Source organism: Stegodyphus dumicola, chromosome 7, assembly GCF_044657685.1.
Source record: "Stegodyphus dumicola isolate Sdum_Otavi_A_Nest chromosome 7, ASM4465768v1".
Taxonomy (NCBI): Eukaryota; Metazoa; Arthropoda; class Arachnida; order Araneae; family Eresidae; genus Stegodyphus; species Stegodyphus dumicola.
Window position 1 is genome coordinate 26,939,410 of NC_140774.1, and position 25,793 is coordinate 26,965,202.

The window sequence follows — 25,793 nt, forward strand, 5'->3', positions numbered from 1 at the left end:
TACAAAAAATTTCAAGATTTTAATTATTTGATAGCCGAGTTTACATTGTTTTTCCTTACCATTAAAATTGAACATGAATAACGAAAAATCTAAATCTATAAATCCATAAAAATATCAACAAATGGAGTTAATTAATTTATAAAGTGATATAAATCTCATTCAGAGATCTGAAAATGCAGATTTTATTAATATTTATTTGTGCTTGTTAAAAAAACAAATACACTCAGTTACGAATTTTTGCATTAAGAATAATAGCTTTGTTTGGGAATACATTTATATATTAGAATCGTTTTTTTTTCACAGCTAAAAATTAATAAGAGAAAAACCAGATTGATCGATGAGCATCTGTGTTGAAGATATTTTCAAGTAATTTTTCTCCAAACCTGCAAACTTTATCAGAATCGAAATGCTACCAAATATCTAGCTGTAGTAAAAAATAAAAATATTTATAATTATTTACACACAAACGAATTTTATTTATATGTCGAAGAAAAGTAATAAATAAGAGACTAGATTATGATTATTTACTCTCAAGTTTTATCCCTATTGGAATGTTTTGTAAACTTCTAAAGGTTTCGGTTGTTGGTGTATTTAATTATGGCAAAGCACACTAGGGCTATCTGCCTAAGAGGAGGGATGCCTTTCTAAGGGAAACTGGCTCGTATACACGTTACACATGGGGAAAGCCACGAAAACACCCATGAAAACACCCATGCAGCCAGCCCGTTCGCGGGATTCGAACCTCGGACCGAACTACCAGTGTTCAGCGACTTTACCGCTCGGCCGCTGGTGGGCCCTTCTAAAGGTTTCATAATTTATTTTTAGTTATTTAATGATTAATTAAACATGTTAGAATAATTTGAAAATAACTTCCAGTGTGAAAATTTAATATTCAGTTGTCAATATATTTGAATTACAAAGTGTAGCCAAAAAGAATGTCTTGCAAGTACCAAACTTTAAATTTTAGATAGAAAATAAACGTAAATTTGAATTTTTCCTTTGCGGTGTTATTATTGCTTATATGTGTTTTGATGAATATTTAGGAAGCGAAATTTAAGTTTATTTAGTTAATAAAAATTTTTCATTTTGTTTTAAACAAAAATTCTGGCCCGTAAGTTGTTTTCGGATCGTGCATTTGGTCTGCAAGCAACCTGAATTTGGGACCACTAACGCAGCCTATTAATGACATTCCTACTAGTATTTAACTATCCCCGTAACTGTTCTAAAATTAAATAACGAAGGTTTAAAAAATTACTTACAGCCATAAAGATAGCTAGGCAAATACTGTTCTCAGTTTGCAACATTATTCTTACAAATAGGTAAATTTTTCAAGTTCCTATTTTTTCTACTGTTTTTTACTGATCTCAAGTTCCTGTTCTATAGTTGCATAGCAGCAGTTCTCAGGTTTTACGGCAACACAGTGGGAATGTGTCCGTAACTGGCGTATTTCTTGTATAGTTAGATAAAACTATAGTTTTGTTAAAATTATTTGAAAGTATGAACGATGACTTTTTTCCCGCTCATGGACAATGAAGAAAAGGAAAGGAAAATAGGTTGCTATAAATTAAGAAGTTCGCCAAGTGAATTATTCTTGGCGCAAACTGAAAAAAATTCGCCAAGATAAATTTTTTAATTTCTCCATAAATTTCTCACCAAAAATTACAAAATTTAATATCTAGGCATAATTTGAATCGTAGAATCGAAATATGGGAAAAAAATTGGCGTGTTATTTCAGAAAAGTCCAATTTTGTGTCAAAATACCTATGTTAGAACAAATCTAATATATATCCTAAGTCGCGCTTTCGAGACATGGAAAACACAATTTGAATTTCGTCAATCGGCCCACTAAAACAGGCGATATAGAACTGTCCCTCCCCCCTTTTTTTTGCGTAGTGTACATAGAGAGGTGCTAAGCCGTTACTTCAATTACAGATGAATTCCGAATATCCGAATTAACAGCAATTCTAATCTACATGGATGAATGAGATGTATTTCTACGAATAAAATATGTATTTACTGTACCGAAAATGCAGACGTTTCATTTAACTATTTTATTTCAGGAAAGATTATTTAGTTATAAAATTAAATAGTATTACATTCCTGAACAAAATGCAAAACAATCGTTCTAGACGAAATTAAGCAAGAAAGTTAATTTCTATTAATGTTTTACTTAAGCTACTGATTATCCTAAAACTAAACTAATAACTTGTTTTAAATTATTTATTTCTCTGTAATTAATCATATTTCTTATTTACTTGGAACGTCTAACTTTTTTCCGTTCAATTAAGACTAAGCTTAGGCATTAATAATTTTGCAAAATGATAAAAATTAACAATTAAAACACATGATATGGAATTTTTATATTATATGGATTTAAAAAAATAGCTAAATAAATTAAAGAGTGTTATTTACCCTACACAGAAGAAAAAGAGATTTCGTAGTTTGAGTTACGTAAGCCTATCACTAGCCGAGTGATTATGACGGCTCAGTGATGGTACTTTGACTCGGGTTCTAATCGATTTCGAAAAAAATATGGAAAGAGCTTTTAAGTAAAGCTTAAGATTTAATAAAGTGAATGTTATAACAGAGCCTGATATTCATCAACGAACGAAAAACTCAGAAATTCAATCAATTAAATATGAAATAATCAATTAAATATGAAATAAACTCATTATTTTATATTCAGCATTTTTCAAAAATATATTTCACACAATTCTAAAGGCAGTAGTCACTTTTAAAGATCTCATTTTATTTAATATATTTTGATACATCTAAAATATTTTATTGGTAACTTACATTCCTCATCTTCTTAGAAGTGAAAGCGGGAGTCATTATAGTTCGAACCCTTTTCCAATCTTCGCCTTTCAGAAACGAAACTTGATAATCGATTGTCTGATTACCAACAGCTAAATCCTGTAAGATATAACCATTAAATAGAAAATTTTCATAGCATAATACTCTTGTTAGCCCCAGAGATGCTATTAGTCTCGAAACTCTCTTTTTGTCCGTTCCACTTTTGTGTCCGAATTACTTTCCAAATTGTTGCCACTAAATGTTATCGCGATGTATTATTTAAAAAACCAATAAAGAATTTTCATGTACAGATGTATGTTCCTTGCAATGTAGAAAAACGACGGCACCTAGAGCGAACGAATTTTTAATACACGCATCCTTCCAACCGAACGTGAACACCTAGAAGCCCGAATTTAGAATTTGTTTAATATTTATTTCGTGTTTCCTATAAATTTAACGAAATTTTGTTTAAAAAGCTCAGTGATTGAAAGTTAGAAGTGGAGACACTATTTTAAATAAAACAATAACAATAAATAAACTGTCTAACGTCAATCACACAATTAAGTAAGTTTATTATTGGTGTTTATTTTTCTTTTCTCATTTAGACTGTACTATTTGTTTTACATTCAAGAGTTTATTTACATGCGCTGTTACTTAAGCTTTTTCCTATTTTGACATATATCATCTATGTTTTAATAATAAAGTATGATTTAAAAACGCAACAAAGATATTTTTATTCAGCATTCACCATTCACCATCAGTCCATGGCGAATGTCTACATTTGCCGGTGTAAGTAAGAAATAAGAATTTTAGCAAATATTTCGGACATACACCAAGCGACTCCGTGAATGTCAATGATGACATTCTCCAGATTCCGATCTTTCACAGTAACATATAATAATAATAATATATATAAAAAAAAGAAAATCTGAAGGTTTCAGATTTTAAATTACGTCCAAAGGGGTGATTTTTTAACATTTTGTGCGTTACCATTATTTATTAAATATCATGTTCTTCGCACTTCCACCATAAATTCAGTTCAAGAGCAATATTGAAAAATACTTTTAAATCGAGCATATCTTTAGAATTTCCGATAGTCTCACGCGCTGGAGATAAAAATGTTTTTTCTGTGCAATTACTTGTTGCCATTGTTCGCTTTGAAATCCCTGAGTTTGTTAATGAAAAATTTGTTAAAGTTTTACAAAATATGAAATCGATAATAAAACAAATTCCAAATTCCAAATTTGGGCTTCTCGTATTCGCCCATATTCGCAGTAGGATTACGTCATTCAAAATTCGATGGCGCTTTGTACCGTAGTTTTTCTAACATTTGGTGGCAACAGTTTGAAAAATGAAATGGACATTTATAGGGAAGCAACGCAAAATCGCAAAACGAAAACAATAGTCCTTCAAAGCCCCTTTGGACAAAAAAATGAAAGAAAGAAAAAAGATAAAAAAACCACAATGTTTCAAAAAAGGCTTTCAAAAATCATAAACATTTTAACAAATCATTTTTTATTATTTTCAATTTTTACAAATCTATCTATAATTTTTGGTATTATATATATATAACAACCATGTTTTTTGTATAAATGTGGAATGATCGAAATCGGTATGAGGTTGATGATGGAGCATTTCTCCAAAGGTTCATCACAAGTGGTAAGAGCTGAATACGCTTTTGAGAAAAGCAGAATTCTCTGACGACTGTCTATAATGTTCGGAAGCGTCTATATGCCTCGTCAAGCGTTCTTGCAACTGCGTTAAACTATATGAGAATTATGTTGAATATTGATAATATAATTATTTTAGCTCTTGTAGTACATATTCTGTACAAAAAAACTCTGCCTTTACTTTAAACGTAGCAATATATCCAGCTACTTTTCTTTTAAAATTACTGCTTAAGTACCTTTTAACATTAGAGAAGTATTACAGAAAAGCAGTATAATTTCATAAAATATATAATTTGAAGCTGATATAATCGCATTGGTAGAATACAATGATCGTTTTAGCTTTTAAATATATAAAAATCATTTAAAAATATTATGAAAAAAAAGCTTACCCTTCTAAATGGAAAGACATTAAAATCTTTGACCATTATGTCTCTAAGGAGCTCTGGATCAGAAACTACAAGCTGTGGTGTCCAGAATGAGAAGGTGCTAATAGTAGAAAGATATAAATAACTTTAAGATTAAGTTAATTTTTTCTCATTTCACACGTATAATTGAACTAAACTTTCAAAGAAGAGACCTCAATGAAAGCGTTATGAAAAACTAACATTAATAGATGAAAAGGAAAGGAGAGTCATTGTAAAAGAGGTTAAAAGTTACATAATTTACACAAAAAAATGTATAGCAGTCATATCAGGCGAACGCCTGGCTGTGTGGGCGTTTTCATGGTTTTCCCCATGTATATAACATAGATACGAGCCAGTTTCCACTAGAAAAGTCCTCCATGAAAGGCATCCCTTTCCTTAGGCAGGTAGCCCTCGCGTGCTTCGTCATATAAGCAATATACACGAAACTAAAGAATGACCTACAGCAAAAAACAATTGTTCATACATACCTTGTCTACAGGATATGTGTACATATACAGGGTGTCCCGTAAATATTACGACAAACGCCTGGTGGAAGTAGGGCACATCATAATGATTAGGAATTGCATAGGAACCCCTGCTCAGAAACGCCACTGTACGCCGACAGGGAGTGTTGTATGGGAGAAAGTTAGTGGAAAGTGAGGATTGCCTCATTCGAGCGGTAGGCAACATACGAAGAGCATGGAACGCTATACGAACGGAGAGCGTGTGAACATGTGGTTCCAACATAATGGGGTGTCTGTTCATTTTGGACTGGATGTTCGTAGCCATTTGAACAGATTATTTCCGTATCGATGGATTGGTGTTGGTGAATCAGTTATCTGGCCCCCATGCTCACCGGATTTCTCGAGCCTTCATTTCATTTTCTGTGTAGCCATCAAAAGTGTCCTGTATCAAAATCCTGCTGTGCCTGAAATGGATCTCGTGCCAAGACTCGCCTGCGCAGCTGCTACATACAATCAAAAAAACTGCCGGTGTGTTTGAACATGTCCGGCAATCAATGGTCCGTCGGTGTCAGGTATGTTTGGCATCTGATGGTGCAAATTTTGAGCATCTGTTGTAATATTCAAGCTTTCGTACACCATCTGTATCCATGTCCAATAAATGTTTAAAATTAATCACTCTCTTGTTTCTTTTCCCATCCAGAGAACCTTTGCTACCACTTACCCCTGATACTTCGAGGCATGGTTTCCTTCTGCAATTCTTAATCCTTATGATGTGTTCTACCCCAGAAGTTTGTCGCAAAATTTACGGGACACCCTGTATATAAAGAGATTGCCTACAGTATATGTACAGGGTGATCATAAAATATTTCCCGATATATAAACCCCTAGCGGCATATCCGCTCAATCAACGAAAACGAAATTTCAGATACTATTATTTGAAGGTATTTATTTAAAACCAAAGAGATCTCGCGGATATAATGAAGCTTTTTCGAAAGGCAACGCCTTTTTTTCCCCTGCTCAAATTGATCAGCGCATTGAGAAATCATAAACTGCGCTAGAACGTTATACGCATAACGAACATTGCCGGCGTAAAACATAAACAAAGAGGAGGATTGCAAAGAAAGGCCCAATGACAACACAGAGAGACAAATTCCCTGATTGATTTGCGTAGGAAAAAAAAGTGGATGTTGTCATTCGAAAATTTCGAAGTGTTTCTAGTGTAACAGTCAGAGCTCTAGTGTTTTAAATGATCGCAGACTCGAGAGCATACCTTTAAATAACAATACCTGAAATTTTATTTCGATTGGTTACGCGGATAGGCCGCCAGAGATTCATATATTGGGGAATTTTTTTTACGACCACCCTGTATAAAGAGACACCATTTACGCCAGCAGATAACTGTACCTACAGCAGCATATCATCAATGCAGATGAGCTTCTTGGAAAAAAACCTGAGCTCCAGGACGATGTTAAGGCTCGATATGTGGTGCATGGGGATTGAGCATCCATCAGAAAGAATGCTTTTTGCCCGAAATATATGCTTTCTCAAACGTTGGTGTAAATGCATTAAATCGAATGCCGATTACGCTGAACATTGATATTATGATGTTTGTGTAGTTAATGCACTTGTTTATAAATTTTTATAATATTCTGGATAGCAGCGATGACATTCAACTTCAACTCTTCCAAGATGTGTCTATTGTTTATAAACATAGCTTGATATTTGATAAGAGTTGGAGATCATGTTGGTCGTAATATTTATGTATAATTATGTCGTTGAAATGCTCCCTCTAGCAAACTTCATCCTGAGTCTTCTTTAAGAATTTTCATACCCTCTTGTTACATTTAGAAATGATTTTTATTCTTCTGCAGCAAGGCAACGAATTGTCAAGTAATATCTTGAGTAAGTTTTAGGGCCCACGATTGTTCCAAAGCAAAAGGGTCCGACAATTCTTTGCTAACAAGACACATCAAAAAATGACTTTCGCAGGATGCAGAGCAGATTCGACAACAAATAGAGGGTATTAGAGCTCTACCTTCGCGCATGTTTATAACGAATTTTCTCTTTCTTCATTGCATGTCTTTGAGGTGTCTATGGTCGGACGTCCGGAAGATCCGAAAATCGGAGAGGGCACAGCTGATTTTTCGTGTTTTCTGCTTCAATAAATACCCGAATGTCAATGTGGTGACATCACGTCATATTTAGTTATATATTGATTGAAGTGCTATATGTAATTCTTATCAATGCTTGTATTTGCATAACATGTATCCTCCACCGCCTATCCCATTTTCTGCCAGCACGTTCTAAGTTACTCAACGTCTGGAACCAGACCCATGCAGCGTATGCAACTTATTCTCCCTACACCGCCACTTACCTACGAGAAATTTCAAAGACACGGTAAAGAACACATTGGCTAAATGCTTGCGCACCACCACGATTCACGAGGGTCTGAGTTTAGAGGAGGCACAGAAAAATACCCCGGAGACTAAGGATTGCTTGCTTAAGATAAGAGTGCAGTAGGCACATACCATACTCGTCTGCTGCAATGATTACTTGAGTGTAGCGTCTTATGAAGTAAGTTCTTGTGTAAATGAGTGTACTATGGCAAAATAAAAGACTATTACAGTTCATTCTCATGTGGCGTTTTCTTGTGAGAACCAGCAAGGTTACAATATCCCTTCCACACCTAATCGCTCTACACGTTTAATCACATACATAATTAATTCGATTAAATCACGTCTCACGTGATCTAAAATGGGAAGGTTCCCATGAATAAAATTTTTACAATGCAATGGTCCTTTATGCGACAAATAATATGAAGTACTATCCCCAAACATCAAATTAACACATACATCAAATTATATTCTGTTTCCAATGAATTCGTGCTTCCTGACTAAAGTGGTTTATCAGGTTCTTACACGTGGCGAAACTTTACAGAAAGCAGAAAACAACTGCAAGCAAAATATGCATAAACTGTACAAATAATCCTCAAAGGCATGGTTCACTTTTAAACTGAATTTGGTAACTGATATCGATTAGATATTGAATTTGATAAAAAAAAGACCGATTACTCACAAACGTCATAAGTACACTCTATCGAATATTTTACCAAAAGGCGACTCATTCCTTCTTCTGTTTGTAAACAGAGTTAGTTTCACAATTATTAAAACTAGGAATTATCCAAGTCAAATGCTACGCAGGATATTGTTTTCAAAAGACAAGAGGAATGCAGGATAAATATATGGACTTCTTTTTTTTTTTTTTTTTTGGTAATACGGGAGTCACACGTTTGCATTTTACTTTTATATCGAGTATAAAAACTTCCTAAAATTTGGGGACCAGAAGAACGTATAAAAATTTAGATTTCGCATAAGATTCTTTAAAAAAATTGATATTGCAAAATATGAGTATACGCATCATTTAAAATGTTTTTATAATCGCACGATATCTTACAGCCAACGGTTGTGACCACAAAGACTGCATAAGGACTTTTCTGGACGCAGAGTATAATCGCAATATGTTTCGATTATCCACAAGATGAATTCAGTTAAATAAGGTTTCTGCGCAAGGGAGATAATAAATGGCAGTCAAAGGCCCTAAACAGAAAGCCATGAAGTTATAAATTATAAAGTGTTATATAAAATATATCATCAGGATATGTTATATATGACATTAACCAAGGATATGCAATATACTATGACGTGGACCAAGGACAGGGAGATGTGATGTAAACAAAGAATATGACATACATGACGCTAACCAAAGGATATACTACACACGTGACATTGACCAAAGACAGTGAAATGAGATGTAAAAAAAGAATATGATATACAAGGTACATCAATATAGCGATGACAAACTTTCAGGAGAGACAGAGTACACCTAGACGATGGGAAATCACATAGCAATTGCATGGTCGGAAACGCTTTCCTGGCACGAGTAATGACGACATAAAAAACAAAAAAAAACATGGAGACAAAACAGTGAAACAAAATATGTTTTATTATGTTTAGTACAGCAGAAACCTACAAATAAGAACAAAACAAACAACGATCGTCATTAAAGAAGGTGTTCGAAATTACGACCCGGACCGCGATGCAGGTCTCACAACCCCGCATGGAAGATCTGCCTCACGGACGAAAGATGCATGACGACGCGTGGTTCCTGCATCACGGTCCGGGTCATAATTTCGAACACATTCTTTGATGATGATCTTTGTCTCTTTATGTTGTTTTCTCTTTGTTTTTGTTATAATAAACATGTTTTTTCACCCTGTTCGAGTCCTTTCTTTCTTGACTTTTGTATCGTCACTACCGCGCCAGGAAAGCGTTTCCGACCATGCATTCCTATGCGATTTCCCATCGTCTAGGTGTACTCTATCTCTCCTGAAAGTTTGTCAATGTTATACTGATACACCTGTCTCTGTCCCTGTACTGATACACCCTTGTATATGTATGTATATGACGTTAACTAAGGATAACTATAGCCTTTAAATTAAGGTTAACTGTTAGCAAAACTTAAAAGTAATTGTCAAATTATGAGTTTACAGTTTTTAAATATTTATTGTGTCTCAGTAGGAATCCTTAGGCAAGTAGCACTCAGGACGACTTGTCTAAGGAGAGATACTTTCGAAAATGATGATTTAGCTATTTTATACTTCGACAGACCAAACAGAGCTATAGAAACACGCTGTTAGAGATTATGCTAATTCAGAAAGGTGAAATAAATAACTAGTTAGTATTTTTTCTGAATAAAATTCTAAGCATTTAAAAAAGTGTAAATCCTTAGTAGAGTAATTTAAGAGATAGTCATATTAAATCGGAGATTTAGAAAAAAAAAATAATTCGCTTTCAGATATAACTCCCACCCCTATAGTTTTACTGCTTAAAATATCCTTTAAGATATTCTCACATCCATATTTGGCACTTAAACGTTTGGATAAAACTGTTCTTACTGAAATTGCAAGTATATTTATTGATAAATGGCGTTTTATACGTATTTTAAAAAACACTGAAATATCAATTACAGAATGAAATGCTATGAAGGATTATCGAAGCCTCTCTGTTATCTAAATCAAACGCGAATTCTCAAACATTATCGTAAAGCTACATTGTGAGTAAAAATTATAATGATACTAAGCTTAAAGAGCTAATGGTTACATGAAAAGTTTTTAAACATGATTTATTTCTCTGTGTTTATTAGATGTAATTGATTGCATCAACACATAGTATAATTTTCTTTTATAGAAGGTTTTTAGTTTGGTTTAATTGATTACGGCAAAGCACATTTGGGCTCTCTGCCTAAGAAGAGAGATGCCTTTCGTGGAGGATTTTCTAAGGTAAACGGCTCGTATACACGTTACACATCGGGAAAACCACGAAAACGCCCATGCAGCCAGCCCATTCGCCTGGAATCGAGCCCAGATCGGAACTACCCACCGTTCAGAAATTTTACCGCTATTTATAGAAAGATAAATAGGCAGAGAAAATGGTTAGCGGAAAGAGGTTTTGCTTTAGTAATTTCGTTGAAAGTTTTGCGCTTCTACTTATTTCATTTATTAATGTATTGACACGGTATTTCACAATGAATAACATACAATATTTCCTGTCAGAAAAGAAAATAATCTTCTTAGTAGTAGTGCAGGTAAAAAACAATATTAATAGATGCATTAATTTTTATATCCATTAAAATAACTGAACATAATTAAAGATTCCAGTTTTAAAAATCGATTAAATGCATTTACCCAAATATCCTTCCATATTGTCGACATCCTAGCATAACAAGTTCATGCGTTGGCTATAGAAGAGACAAAACAATTATTAATGAGTTCAGTACATGACAAAGTTTTGATTTGCTTGTAATCAAAAGTCACTGTTATGTGTTTCATTTTTTTTGTTGGTATCAAAATGGTTTTCAAATAAACTTAACATGCAACTGAAATATTAAAACATCCATTGACAATAATAATCTAATTGAAGCTGGTAAATATTTAGGTGCATATCCTAAATATTTTATAGGCTTAAATAGAACTCCTAGTTTCTAAATAGAACTGATTATCCGAGTTCCTAAATAGAACTGACACGTTTTTCATATTTAAGGTAATAGCAAAGAAGCGTGTGCGAATTTAATTTATATTTGGCATAGTTATTTTACTTCAAAAGGAAAGACAGGCATGTAGGGAGATTTATATTTAATTTCATTAACTAATTGAGTTTAATTTTACGTTTTTCCCTATAAGCCTTCATTCCCCTAATTGTCAATGCCAGAATATTTAAATTTGGTAGCGCGCGTGATGTAATGCAACTTCTACCTTGAAGAGAAAAGGTTTAAATACTGAGGTTTTAGAAGAATGCGCAGAAATTTGTTTTGCACTACTTGTAATTGATGCAGTTGAGTTTGAGTGACCGTGTTCCAAGCAGGAGCAGCATAACAAAGTATCGGTCGAATGCAAGTGGTATATATATGTTTTTTGGTACGCAAGCTAAGATTTGAATATTTTCCAATGACCGGGAGAAATCTGCATATTATGCCCATGGATTTGCTCTTGATACTATTAATGTGATTAGACCATGTGAGCCTTTGGTTCAAAATAATTCCTAAGTATTTGGCCTTTGTGACCAGAGGAACAGCTTCCTGAAAAAGGTAGAGATCTTTAAAAGCAATGGTTTTCTTAGTTTTGCTAAGAATTAAAAGTTGTGACTTGCTAGCATTGATTTTTACGCGCCAATTTGTGCACCAGTCTTCTACGGCATAGAGGTAATTTTGCATTTTGTCCATCCAAGCTAATCATGCAATAGACATCGATTCATGCAATAGACAATCCTCTTCGAAGATAGAAGCGTCAGACCACTTGCAGCTCACACCTTCATGGGAGGAGACGACAACATTTCACTTAGATCCTCCATTGGTAGCTATTTATACTTCTAATGCATTTGATTTTGATTGAAGTTCTTCTGTAGCTTCGTTGAATAGTTGTATTTAAATTGTGTTGTATAGTTGTTTTGTATTGTGTTGTATTTAGCACTACTGATTGAGGTTGTTTTATTGTATTTGAATTGCCATTAGAACTATTGTAGTGTATCTTCTCCTATTTTTGTCATTGATTTACATTGTCTTGGGTCCTCCTTGAAAGCTATGATCGCTCGTCACGTATTGCGAATTTGTCCGATTGGATTGTCTTGCTTCTTTTGGTACTTCTCTTCTTCCCCTAAACTCCGTTTTCTCATCTGAGATTTTCTCCACGTCCGGATTTCTTTATGTCAAGTGCCCTTGTGCTTTAATTCTGGAACCGGCAACATTGCTCTTCGCAATAGCTCGGTCAATTATAGAGTCTAAGGGAAAGTTAGAGAGTTTATGCAAGCGCTGTATCTCGGTAGCGTGAGCTTCTGCAGTTACTGCTGGTTAAAATGTGGCGTAACAGCTGTTACTTTGCTGCCACTGGATTTTCGACTCGGTTTTAGGCAATAGGTTTTATCTGAGCCCTGTACAGTAATTTCTACTACTTGTTAATATGTTCTGAGTTTTAGTTTAGTTCTTATTATTTGAGTTACCGCCCGAATATCTGACTATTTTGTTTTAAAATAAAAAATTGTGATACTGCTATATATACGTAATAAAAACGAATTTAGAATGTGGAAATGTGTGCTAATGTGGAAACATAGAAATGTGGATGGAACATAGAAATGTTGAGGGCGTAGCACGCAGATAGCTTAGAACGTAGATCCATACTGAAGAGGATGAATGGTTATTGCGTAGAATACTAAAATGTTGAATCCATAATGACTAGGAAAACTTAGCAGCTGAGTAGTATTAAATATTTATTTTTATTTCAATTGACATTTGTGGTCACAATTTACTTGGTGCTCTAATCGTGTCTATTCAAGCACATTTACAATTTTCATACTATCGCGATAGGTAGAGAGCACAGCGAAATAGCGTCATTATAGCAAGATAGGTAAAAGCAATATATAATAGCAAGATAGGTGTACAATTATCCAATATGGAAGCTCACAACGAGAAGGTTTTGGTTTAGATTAGAAAGGTTTCAGTTCTCGAAATTATCAGTTCAAGCTCCGAATTAGCTACGTCATCAGATTGCGCAAGCGATACGAGATGGACTGGTCTAGAAATGACGTAATCCGGAAAAGTCATTACGATTTTTGAAATAGAGAGGGGAAATTAAGAACTATTGCTAATTATAATTTTACGTTACATATTTTTTATCTTACATATATATATTATTTCCACTCTGTTACCGGGATCGGTGAGCTGAGTTTTTTCATTCTTATATGTTGGTAAATTGTGCATTTTTGGTTTGAATTTTTGGTGCATTTTTGGTTTGATTGAATTATGTTGTTATTATGCTCCGGTTAAGTCTTTTATTGCTTTAGTTAATCTGCATGCAATAGTTGTAGGATTATAAACAATTTAAAAATTATGAAGTGCGACTAATCCTTTACATTTTGAAACTTTTATTAGAATAGCGAAGTCAGTTTATGCCACAACAAACATTCAGTTTTGTGCCCCGAAAAGATTTGTCTTACTGCCCACTGGCCGAATTGCTTGTTTTTGCGTAGAAATTCTAATTTGAATTATAAAAATTGTTTTTTTCAACTCTTTTGAACTGTACTTGGTGTTTTAAGTTTTCTATATTTTACAATTTTTTAATGAAGATGTTTGAATGTTTATGTATTTTTGGCTTGCCGCGAATTGAGAACTAAATTAATTGAACGAGAAATATATCTCTAATGAAATTCGAGGAAATAAGTTTAAACGAAATTCAGCAAAAATGTATATAATTTAATAAGCCATACAAGGAAGTCATGTGGTGTCCACATCAGATTTAAAAAAAAATTGGACTCATTAAATAGTACACCGGTTAAATAAATTAAAATAGTACAAAAACAAGCTATATTTGTCACATTTTTGAGAACATGAACCTCTTGATGAAGACATCATAAGAAATGCAAAATTAAAAAATGTTTATTCTTTTTTTCACTTTTATTAATTAGATGCAGTGGTTGTTTACACGGTTTTGATTAAATTTCGTTTATTTTTCAACTTTGCTGCATCTGATTATGATTTTTTATTTTTCTATTAATTTCAAATTGACATATATATATATATAAAATTGAAATAGAAATTGGAAAGGCTACAAGCAATGTGACGTTAAGACCTATTACACAATTATTAAAAGAGTAGGAAAAGTCGGAGTTTATATGAAAGTTTACAATTTCTTTCCTATGGAGGCCCTAACCATTTTTTTCTCGAAGAAAGTTGAACCCAAAGGTTGTACTAGTAAAAATTAAACTACAAATACTGATAATATACTGAAAGTAATACACAATAAAATAACAAATAAAAATGAAGTATTAATCTCCTCAGTTCAACGCTTCAAACAGAACTTATCAAGGAAAAAGCGTTTTGAAATTGATTAATGAGTTCCGATTAATTAATTCGGAGCTAAGCTGATTAACGAGCTCCGAATACATGTTTCGTTCCTATGAAACACATATTTATATATATTTATATATATATGCATATACACTGTGAACTGCGTACCTCCTAGTATAACTGGAAGAAAATTATAAAGGAATCTGAAACTGACCTTAGAATATAGCGCTTTCAACACACTTATAATGCTAGTACGTGGAGCAAATGGAACACCACGCTTTTCCCAGTAATCATCATTTCTTCCAAGATATCTGTGAAAAAAGAACAGATTTTTGAAAAAATTACTAGCAATCTGATGATTTCAGTTCACTCTCAAATACACCGAAAATTTTATCATTAAAGTTGGCAACGTTAAAATACATTCAAGAAGTTGAAAAATATAGCTGCCCAGCCGGTTTAGTGGTCAGGGAAGCTGACTGCGATGTCGAAGAGCCTGGGTTCGAATCCCGGAGAAGACATGGTTGTAACTGTCCGTCCCTTCATAGGAAAGGCGATGGTGGCCCACCTATTAGGTGCCTCCATAATAAAAAGACCATCACATCCGGCCTTGTATAGATTAAATGGACTAGGTTGCGTTTGCAATTGTTCACAATTTGCCATTGAAAAAAAAGAAAAATATAATAATCGTAAAATTATTAAATTACAATCTGGTTTTTGTATGCTGATTTTTTTTTGCTTTCAGGCTTAAAATGTTTAAAGCTGATTAGTTATATTTAGCCTACTAGCTTATCCTCAGGAATTCAAGACACAACTTACAATCACATACAGACTGTGTTTACACATTCTTAGAACGATTTCGGGGCCGTTTAATAAATGTTTAAAATGCAAAGAATGTTCTTTTAAATGTTCGATATCTAGTAGCCTTTTTGGGGTGTTGTAAGTCTCAATCGTGTTTTCATGACAGAAAGATTTTTCCTAAAATTTTCAGGGGTATTGATTCCCATTCCTGTACTACTACTTTTCAGGATTCGTCAATTGCGGTAAGTTTGTGCTTAGAAATTACTTTTTCTAAGATACTAAACGTACAATAGTCCATAGGTGAAAGTCAGAGGACTTTCCAGGAGTATACTGAAAATGCACAATGCGAAAAAAAAAAAAAATCTGAAAGGTTTCAGATTTTAAATTACGTCGAAAGGGGCGTTTTTTTTAAAGTTTTGTGTGTTACCTTCATTTATTAAATATCATGTTCTTCGCACTTAATTTCAGTTCAATAGCAATATGCAAAGTAATTTTAAAATGAGCCTATCTTTAGAATTTCCGATACACAGTTCCGCGCGCTGGAGATAAAAAAATTCCTCCCCCCCCCCGTAGATTGTTGCCATTGCTCCCTTTCAAATCGTTGAGTTTGTTACTCAAAAATTCGGTAAAGGTTTAGAAAATATGAAATCGCTAATAAAACAAATTCCAAATTTCAAATTTTGGCTTCCACATGGCCATATTCGCAGTAAGATTTCGTCATTCAAAATTCGATTGCTCTATTTACCGTTGTTTTATCACATTGCGAGAAATATACCTACATTTATGCAGACTTTTCATTATTTAATTTCTTCAAATATAATGCAGGACTAACATTTTGTGGCAACAGTTTGAAAAATGAAACGGACATTTATAGTGATTCAACGCAAAGACGCAAAACGAAAACAATAATCCTTCAGGGACAAAGCCCCTTTGGACTAATAATAAAAAAAAAAAAAAAAAAAAAAAGGTAGAAGAAGAAGGACAGTTCTATATCTCTCGTCCCACTGGGCCGATTGACAAAATTCAAATTGCGTTTTTCATGTTTTGAAAATGCGACTTAAGATATATATTAGACTTATGTATAGCATTGTTCTAACATACTAGGTATTTTGACACAAAATCGGACTTTTCCTGAAATAACATACCAATGTTTTCAAATATTTCGGTTCTAAGACTGAAATTATGCCTAGATATTAAATTTTGTAAAATTTGGTGCGAAATTTACGGAGAAATCCACAAATTTACTTTGGCACAATTTTTTTTTTTTTTTTTTTTTTTTTTTTTTCAGTTTGCGCCAAGAATAATTCACTTGGCGAACCTCTTAATATGTGGCAACCAATTTTCCTTTTCCTTCCATTATGCTGGAGCGAAAAAAAAAGGGCACCTCATTCCTACCTTTTTACATTGTGTATGATCGGGAAAAAAGTCACTGCGTTTCTGCTTCCAAATAATTTTAGAATAGTGTCAAAACCACATTTGATGTTTGATCGCTTTCAACAAATATGCCAAATTTTAAAACGCGCCAATATATAAATTGACGTATATCTTCGGAAATTTTGAATAAAAAACTGTAAATTTTTGCAGGTATGCTTAGAAATACGTCTAGTTTAAGATGATGGTAAAAATGTTATAGATTATAGTTCAAAATGTTTTTAAAAAAATTATAAAAACTATTTAAAAATACAAATTTTAAAAATAAATCATAAAAAATGGATGAGTTTTATTTGGAATGAACCTAAATTTCTAAATGCGAAATGAAAATAAGTTTAATAAAAAAAAGAGAGATTAATAAATACACTGCTGGCCACCGTAAATGCAACACCCTGAAGGAATCATGCAAATAACATGAAATTTACCACATGCATTAGCGGAGGTGAGATATGCAAATGATTAGAATTTCAGCGCACACGCACATCACGCGCGCCTGTGGCGCCACTTTAAAGCGCTATTTAAGGCTTAAAGTTTTCAACGATTTCAAGTTCGAGAATTGTGTTTTTCTTGTGGTTAAAAAAAAAAAAAATCAATTATGCCTCGTAGTAAACAGCGATCATCGTTTGATCAAGTATTCGAGTTCGACAGAGGAAGAATAATGGCCTACCGAGAGTGTGGATTATCTTTCAGGGAAATCGGTAGTCGTGTTGGACGAAACCAAACAACTGTAATGCGGATATGTGACCGTTGGATGCAGGAGGGTACGACGGACCGATGTGTTCGATCGCATCCATCTCAGTGCACCACTTCACGTGATGACAGGAACATTGAGCGCATGGCAGTGATGGATCGCTCAGTCACATCACGAACCATAGCACAACACATTTAGTCTGTACGCATCATCCAGTGCCTGGGCGTACCATTCGACGCCATTTACAACAAGGTGGTCTGTCCGCAAGACATTGCTTCGTCTACCCTTGACGCAGAACCCCAGACGTCTCCGCCGCCAATGGTGCGATGAAAGAAAAATGCGGATGACAGAATGGAATGAAATTGTCTTTACTGACGAGTCACACTTCTGTCTGCAATACCACAATGGTCGGATTCGAGTCTGGAGACACCGTGGAGAGAGGATGCTGAACAGCTGCGTTATGCACCGTAACACTGGTCCTGCACCGGGTATTATGGTATGGGGCGGTATTGGATATCACTCTCGCACTCCTCTAATACGCATTGCCGGTACTTACAGCCAGCGCTACATCTCCGATTTGTTGGAGCCAGTTGTCGTTCCTTACCTTCAGGGCTTCTCCACAGCCATATTTCAACAGGATAATGCGCAATTACTCGTAGCAGGCATTGTCCAAGGGTTCTTCGTCAATCGCCAGATTGAATTGCTTCCCTGGCCTGGCCGGCTCGCTCTCAGGATCTTTTGCCGATAGAAAACATGTGGTCCATGGTTGCTGAACGATTTACCCAGATTACATCCCAAGCTGCCACACCAGATCAACTTTGGCAACGTGTGGAAGCTACTTGGTCTGCTGTACCCCAAGAACACATCCAAAGACTCTTTGAATCAATGCCGAGGCGTGTGGCAGCGGTGATCTCCAACAATGGCGGCTACTCTGGCTATTGATTCTTGAAGGAACCACACTTCACTATAGTCTATAAATTTAATCATTTGATACTTGGTCAACATGTTATCTACTAAATAAATTTTGTTGTGATATCTCTTGTCTTTCTTGGTGTTGCAATTTGGGTGGCCAGCAGTGTGTATACCAAACTCAATTAAAATTAAGGAGGTAAAATTTTTAGGGCTAATTTTTTAAAAACTATTCGTGCGATTTTTACAAAACTTGGTAGTTTGGCGTAATTTGAATCGCAGAACTGAAATATGGAAAAAAATTGGTATGTTATTTCAGAAAAAGTCGGATTTTGTGTCAAAATACCTATATTAGAACAATGCTATATATAAATCTAATAATCTAATAAATAAATCTAATACATATCCTAAGTCGCGCTTTTGAGACATGAAAAGCGCAAGTTGAATTTCGTCAATCGGCCCAGTAGAACGGGAGATATAGAACTGTGGCTTTTTTTTTTTTCGCAGTGTACATACGCAATACCTGTATCAATCTTCTTTTCTCCAACGAATGCAGTGGTACTTTTAGAAGTATGACTTGTTGCTTTGTCTTGATGAAGTTTCACTCTTTGAAAGTCATTCGGATAAAGAAATGGAATTTCTCCTCTAAATATCAGACGTAAAACCTTCCTCTTTTATTTACATTTTTTTCCATTCTTTTTATTTTTAATTTCCCATTGTAAGAGAATCCTGCTACAATCATAAATTCCTTTATGATGCTTTCTTCACACTGATAGAACCAGGTTTGTACATTTTTTTCTCTTCGTTTCCGATAATAAATAGACCTTTCTTATTGCAGTCATTTAAACTCCAGCTTCATCAAGAGCAAAATGTACTTCATTTATCTCCAACTAAATAGTTTTCATACATGATTCTACAAATTGTTCTGCCTTGAGCCACATGCTTTTGCAAAAGCTGGTGAACATTAAGATGTTAGCTTTCTAAAGTTCTAAATCTTTTATATTAATTTATTTATTGTTGCTACAGATGTATATAAAGACTGGATTGATTTCTGCATAGGCGGATTTCTGTTGTTACCAATGCTTTAACTTAAGAAACATTAGAAATAGTATGCATGCTTTTCCGGTATTCGTTTAAGTCTTCTTTTCCATGTTGAAGTAATGGCTGACGTTTTTTTCCTTTTAAATGAATAGTGTTGGTTATTTTGCACTTAGATATTTTAATACTATGCATTTCACCACATTTTTGAATGATGGAATAGGAACATCTCTCTTCGGAAAGCGCAAAAACATATCTTTCAATTCACATCTTACATGAGACATTTTCTAAAGAAGAATAAATTTAAAGGGAGCAGACGATATTTCTAATTTAAACAAATAAGCGGCTGGCAGATATTTTTATTCCGAAACATCTGCTATTTTCTAATTCTTTATAAAAATCGCTCTAAGAATGTGTAAACACTCCGTGTATTTATTTAAAACGAGCTGTTAAAAATACCAATACTACAAGGCAGGAGTAACAATTGCTATAATATAATTCATCAAACATTTTAGCCATTTAGAGACATAAGAGCCATACACGCTTATTTCATACTAATAAAATTTAATTATTTTAGACGTAGTCGTGCATTTATTTTATTAAATAGCTTCCTGTGAAGTTTGCAACAAACGCTTCTCTCTGAAAATATTTTCTATTTGGCAGGACCTAAAATCCGTTTGCTGAAAACAATTTCTCCTAGGACATTTAATAACATGAATTTTAAAGCTATTGAATACGCTTGAGAACAAAATATATTCAGTTATTAGTTAGAATTTTCATTTTTTTAACTCTCTAAAAATCAATATATAGACTGAAATACACCGTCGCTCATGGATCAAAAAAGATATTGGCTAAATATTCTTCGCCTTATGAAACGAATTTAACAATTGCTTATCGATATTTTCTCAATGCTTGGCATAAATTTGCCATTTCCTTAAGTATTTTCTTATAGTATCTTCAATCTGCGTAATTAAATGCGTTTACTAAAATGTTTTAATATATAATTTCTTGAACCACATTTAATAGCGAGTTGACTGTATTCTTTGCGTAAAAATTTTCGGTCTAAACATTTCCGTTGTAAAGTGGCGTAGGACGACATACAGTGTCTCACAAAAGTGATGGGACACTTGTGCTTTACAAAAAGAAACTGTAATAAAATAAATTTAAAAAAAACATGTAAAAATACTTTGTGGGTGTGTTTCATACTTAAATTTAGTAACAATTATTACATAACGTATATTTTCTCAAAATATTAAATTAATAAAAATACAATTGTTTAGAAAGGAGCAAAAAATGCCTCACATAAGTGATGGGACACCATTAGATACTACTACGTACTACAATAAAAATATTTTTTGGGGGTTTTTATTTTTACTTCAAAAGCAATTGGGAATAATTTATAAAATCGTCTGCAGTATTTCTCTCCAGTTTGTTTTGGAATTTTTGTGTTTTTTAGCTCTGTGCAGCCATGAATGCTAAACGAAAAGAAACTTTGCCTGAAATTCAAAAATTAGTTATTAATTTGCATATTGAACGTGGAAAATCTATTAGAGGAACTGCTGAAACAGTTGAGTTATTCAACAGTTTTCAATATCATTAAACGATATAAAAAGAATCATATGATTCAGGATAAAAGAAGACCTGGCCGACCATCAAAAGCTATCTAATCGAATAAAGCGAATTATCGTTCGAAATATTAAAAAAAATCCAAGAATGAGTGCTCCTAAAGTTGCTGCTGATTTACAAGCATTATATGGAGCAATTGTTAATCCTGAGACTATTAGAAGAGTAATTCGATCTGCTGGATACCACGGTAGAGCAGCCAGGAAGAAATTCTTTGTAAGTGAAAAGAATAGAAAACTCAGACTGGCTTTCGCAAAATCCTACATAAATAAGAAGTATGATTACTGGAATGAAGTTATATTTGCTGATGAGAGTAAATTTAATATATTTGGTTCTGACGGTAGAATCTTGGTGTAGAGAAAACCCAGGAAAGAATTTCGCAAACAGAACTTGGTGCCAGCAGTAAAACATGGTGGAGGAGGAGTTATGGTATGGGGGTGTATGTCGTCCGCTGGAGTTGGTAATCTTGTTTTTATTGACAGTATAATGGATCAGGACAAGTATATTGACATTTTAAATCAAAATTTTAAATCTTCAGCACGAAAATTGACCCTTCATAACGATTTTAAATTCTACCAGGACAATGACCCCAAGCACACTGCTTTGAACGTTAGACTCTGGCTGCTGTATAACTGTCCTGAAATAATAAAAACACCACCACAATCTCCAGACTTAAACCCCATAGAGAATATTTGGCAAGAATTGGAATGAAGAATTCGCAAACACATTATTTCTTCAAAACAACAATTAAAATCGGTGCTTCAAGAAGAATGGGGTAAAATCACTCCAGAAATCGCAAAAAAATTAGTCGAATCCATCGCAAGAAGATTAAATCATGTTTTAAAATTAAAAGGAAATCCAACAAAATATTAAAACCTTTTAAAAAGTAAAATTTTTGTTTAAATATTTGATGGAAAAGTAAGTGTCCCATCACTTATGTGAGCCCTTTTTTGCTCCGTTCTAAACAATTTTATTTTTATTAAATTAATATTTTAATATTTTGAGAAAATGTATGTTATGTAATAATTATTACTAAATTTAAGTGTGAAACACACCCATAAAAAATTTTTACATTTTTTTAAAATTTATTTTACTACAGTTTCCTTTTGTAAAGCACAAGTGTCCCATCACTTTTGTGAGACACTGTAAACAGATGTGTGATGATCAAAATCGTAAAAAACAACCTTGTATTTAGCGTAGGTATAATGAAACACTCAATCGGTTTCGAGGGCAGCTAAAGGTCCCTCCTCATCAGGAGAAAGAAATACATAGAAAGAAGAAAATAGGAGTCACAGAAACACGTAGTGCTTATCAGCACTGCACGTGGTTATAACTAGATTTTTAATCAGAGTTGCACTGGCCGCCTACTTTTACTGAGCCAGGCTGTCTGATCAAGCATAAAGAAATATTAGCGAAATATTAGTTAAAATAGGGAGCGAGGGGCAAATGCACATTACGCTCAAAATCTGAACTTCAAATAATGAAAAGCAACCACTGAACGGATTTTTATACCCTCTGGTAGTACCAAGCGCGAGGAGGTAACGCCATCTATCGGCAAAAATAATTGAATTAAGATAGTAGAATTTTAAAGGCATTAGGAAGGACTGGATTGGACTTCAAATCATTAACTAAACTTTCTAAATTTTTGTGAATGTGAAAAGCCTCAAGAAAATCCAATTCGCCTATGGAAGAAGCCTTTTGGATGATTTTTGCAGACCCAAAATCAAAATTATGATTAAAAGTCCAGCTATGATATGCTATTGAAGACTTGTTAATTTCGCCTTTTTTGACATAAGATTCATGTTCCTTGATACGAAACTTCAACGCTCTTTTTGTTTGGCCAATATATCTTAAACCACACTGACATGATATACTATAAATTCCCCAAGAATTCAAGACAGAAACGCAATCTTTTAGAATCGAAGGGTGAATTTTATTAATAGGGGAGAAACCGACTTGAAAATTGAATTTCTGGAGAATCCGTGCAATTTTATAGCTAACAGAAGGATAAAATGGAAGCACGACAAGGTCATTAATATTATTTCTAACAGTGGAATGTCTTCTTTGATGGGAATCTGAGAATTTTTTGACGGCTTTATCAATAATCACGGGAGAAAATCCACGGTCAATCGCAACTGCTCTCAAATAATTAAGTTCATTGGTAAGCAAAGATTCAGAGGAACAAACTTTTAGCGCGCGGAAAACATAATAGTAAAAAGAAGCCATTTTTTGCTTTGAAGCAAGTAGAGGAGTTTTCTCCTCTACTTGCTAACAATATTCACACTGTAAAAAATTCTGTTGACGTCATTGATAAACTTAAAAATATTTCCCCACTTCGTTCCATTATGGTTTCTTTTGATGTCAAATCATTGTTTACTAATGTTCCGGTCGAAGGAGCACTAAATTGTCTTGAAACTAGGCTTCGGGAATTTCACTTCACACATACTGAAATTAATGAGTTGGTTTCGCTTACTAAAGTTTCTCTAAGTCAAACCCACTTTGGTTTCCAAAATGCATATTTTCGTCAAGTTGAAGGATTGGCTATGGGTAATCCTCTCAGTCCGGTACTTGCTGACATTTATATGCACTATTTTGAGATGAAATTATTTGATAAATTATCTTTTCGTCTTTGGATTCGGTATGTTGACGACACTTTCGCACTTTTTGACGGTTATAAAGAGGATTTATCCGAGATTCTATCTATTATGAATTCAATTGATCCAGCCATCCAATTCACTCTTGAAATTGAATCCAACAATTCCCTCCCCTTCCTCGATATTCTTATGATCCGCAATGAAACCGATTTTAGCACCACTGTGTACCGTAAACCCTTTGCAGTTTGTTTACCACCCCATGCCAAGTCATGCCACCCTGTTAAGCAAAAAATGGCTTCTTTTTACTATTATGTTTTCCGCGCGCTAAAAGTTTGTTCCTCTGAATCTTTGCTTACCAATGAACTTAATTATTTGAGAGCAGTTGCGATTGACCGTGGATTTTCTCCCGTGATTATTGATAAAGCCGTCAAAAAATTCTCAGATTCCCATCAAAGAAGACATTCCACTGTTAGAAATAATATTAATGACCTTGTCGTGCTTCCATTTTATCCTTCTGTTAGCTATAAAATTGCACGGATTCTCCAGAAATTCAATTTTCAAGTCGGTTTCTCCCCTATTAATAAAATTCACCCTTCGATTCTAAAAGATTGCGTTTCTGTCTTGAATTCTTGGGGAATTTATAGTATATCATGTCAGTGTGGTTTAAGATATATTGGCCAAACAAAAAGAGCGTTGAAGTTTCGTATCAAGGAACATGAATCTTATGTCAAAAAAGGCGAAATTAACAAGTCTTCAATAGCATATCATAGCTGGACTTTTAATCATAATTTTGATTTTGGGTCTGCAAAAATCATCCAAAAGGCTTCTTCCATAGGCGAATTGGATTTTCTTGAGGCTTTTCACATTCACAAAAATTTAGAAAGTTTAGTTAATGATTTGAAGTCCAATCCAGTCCTTCCTAATGCCTTTAAAATTCTACTATCTTAATTCAATTATTTTTGCCGATAGATGGCGTTACCTCCTCGCGCTTGGTACTACCAGAGGGTATAAAAATCCGTTCAGTGGTTGCTTTTCATTATTTGAAGTTCAGATTTTGAGCGTAATGTGCATTTGCCCCTCGCTCCCTATTTTAACTTCGCTAATATTTCTTTATACTTGATCAGACAGCCTGGCTCAGTAAAAGTAGGCGGCCAGTGCAACTCTGATTAAAAATCTAGTTATAACCACGTGCAGTGCTGATAAGCACTACGTGTTTCTGTGACTCCTATTTTCTTCTTTCTATGTATTTCTTTCTCCTGATGAGGAGGGACCTTTAGCTGCCCTCGAAATCGATTGAGTGTTTCATTATACCTACGCTAAATATAAGGTTGTTTTTTACGATTTTGATTGTCACATTAGCGTGTTTCTCTTCTAGTCTAGATGTGTGATGGTTTCGCTGTAATGCTTTGTAAAGTTATGATTAGGTTAGATTATTTGAATATGTTAGAGCATAAGAAGCTATCTACTTTATTAAAAAGTTAAGAATACATTTTGTGCACTTAACAGGAAAGCATGTTTTTATTTTGAAAAGCAATCATCGTGAATAATATTCTTTAGTAAAGAATAAACTAAAAATAAAATTTTTATTGAAAGCTACTGAAACAATGATTTATAAGTAGAATACAAATTTTATAAATTCTTTTTAACATTTGACAACGAAAGTACTATACAATTATGCAAAATTATCAATTATTTAAAAAATGCCATACATTATAATTTACTTTACGATGATTTATTAGCGAAAATCAGCTCTTACTTACCGTAACAGCAGAACAATTACAACCGCAACAGCAGTAGCAACAGCTAACCACATGTTGACGTTCACTCTGGATGTGAACTTCCAAACTTTACATGAATAAATTAATATCTGTCAAATCACCAGTCACAGGAAATGACGAAATAGTGACGTGTACGATATTCCTCGGCCTTTGAGATGGCAACCAGAAATTAATACTCACGAGTGACTTTTTTTTTTCCCCTGTTCA

General features: G+C 33.9%; 1 protein-coding gene across 1 annotated transcript in view; it reads right to left on the reverse strand.

Annotated features, from left to right (window-relative positions):
• Positions 1–25,793, reverse strand: part of LOC146996136 (cytochrome P450 3A11-like) — a 60,554-nt gene extending 34,761 nt beyond the window's left edge. The window contains exons 1-5 of the mRNA XM_085820003.1: positions 25,569–25,793; positions 14,939–15,035; positions 11,075–11,127; positions 4,853–4,949; positions 2,797–2,913 (exon numbers count right to left, since the gene is read on the reverse strand). Of these exons, the coding sequence (XP_085676129.1) occupies positions 2,797–2,913; positions 4,853–4,949; positions 11,075–11,127; positions 14,939–15,035; positions 25,569–25,621 (417 nt within the window). The 5' untranslated portion in view covers positions 25,622–25,793. The remainder of the gene's footprint in view (positions 1–2,796; positions 2,914–4,852; positions 4,950–11,074; positions 11,128–14,938; positions 15,036–25,568) is intronic.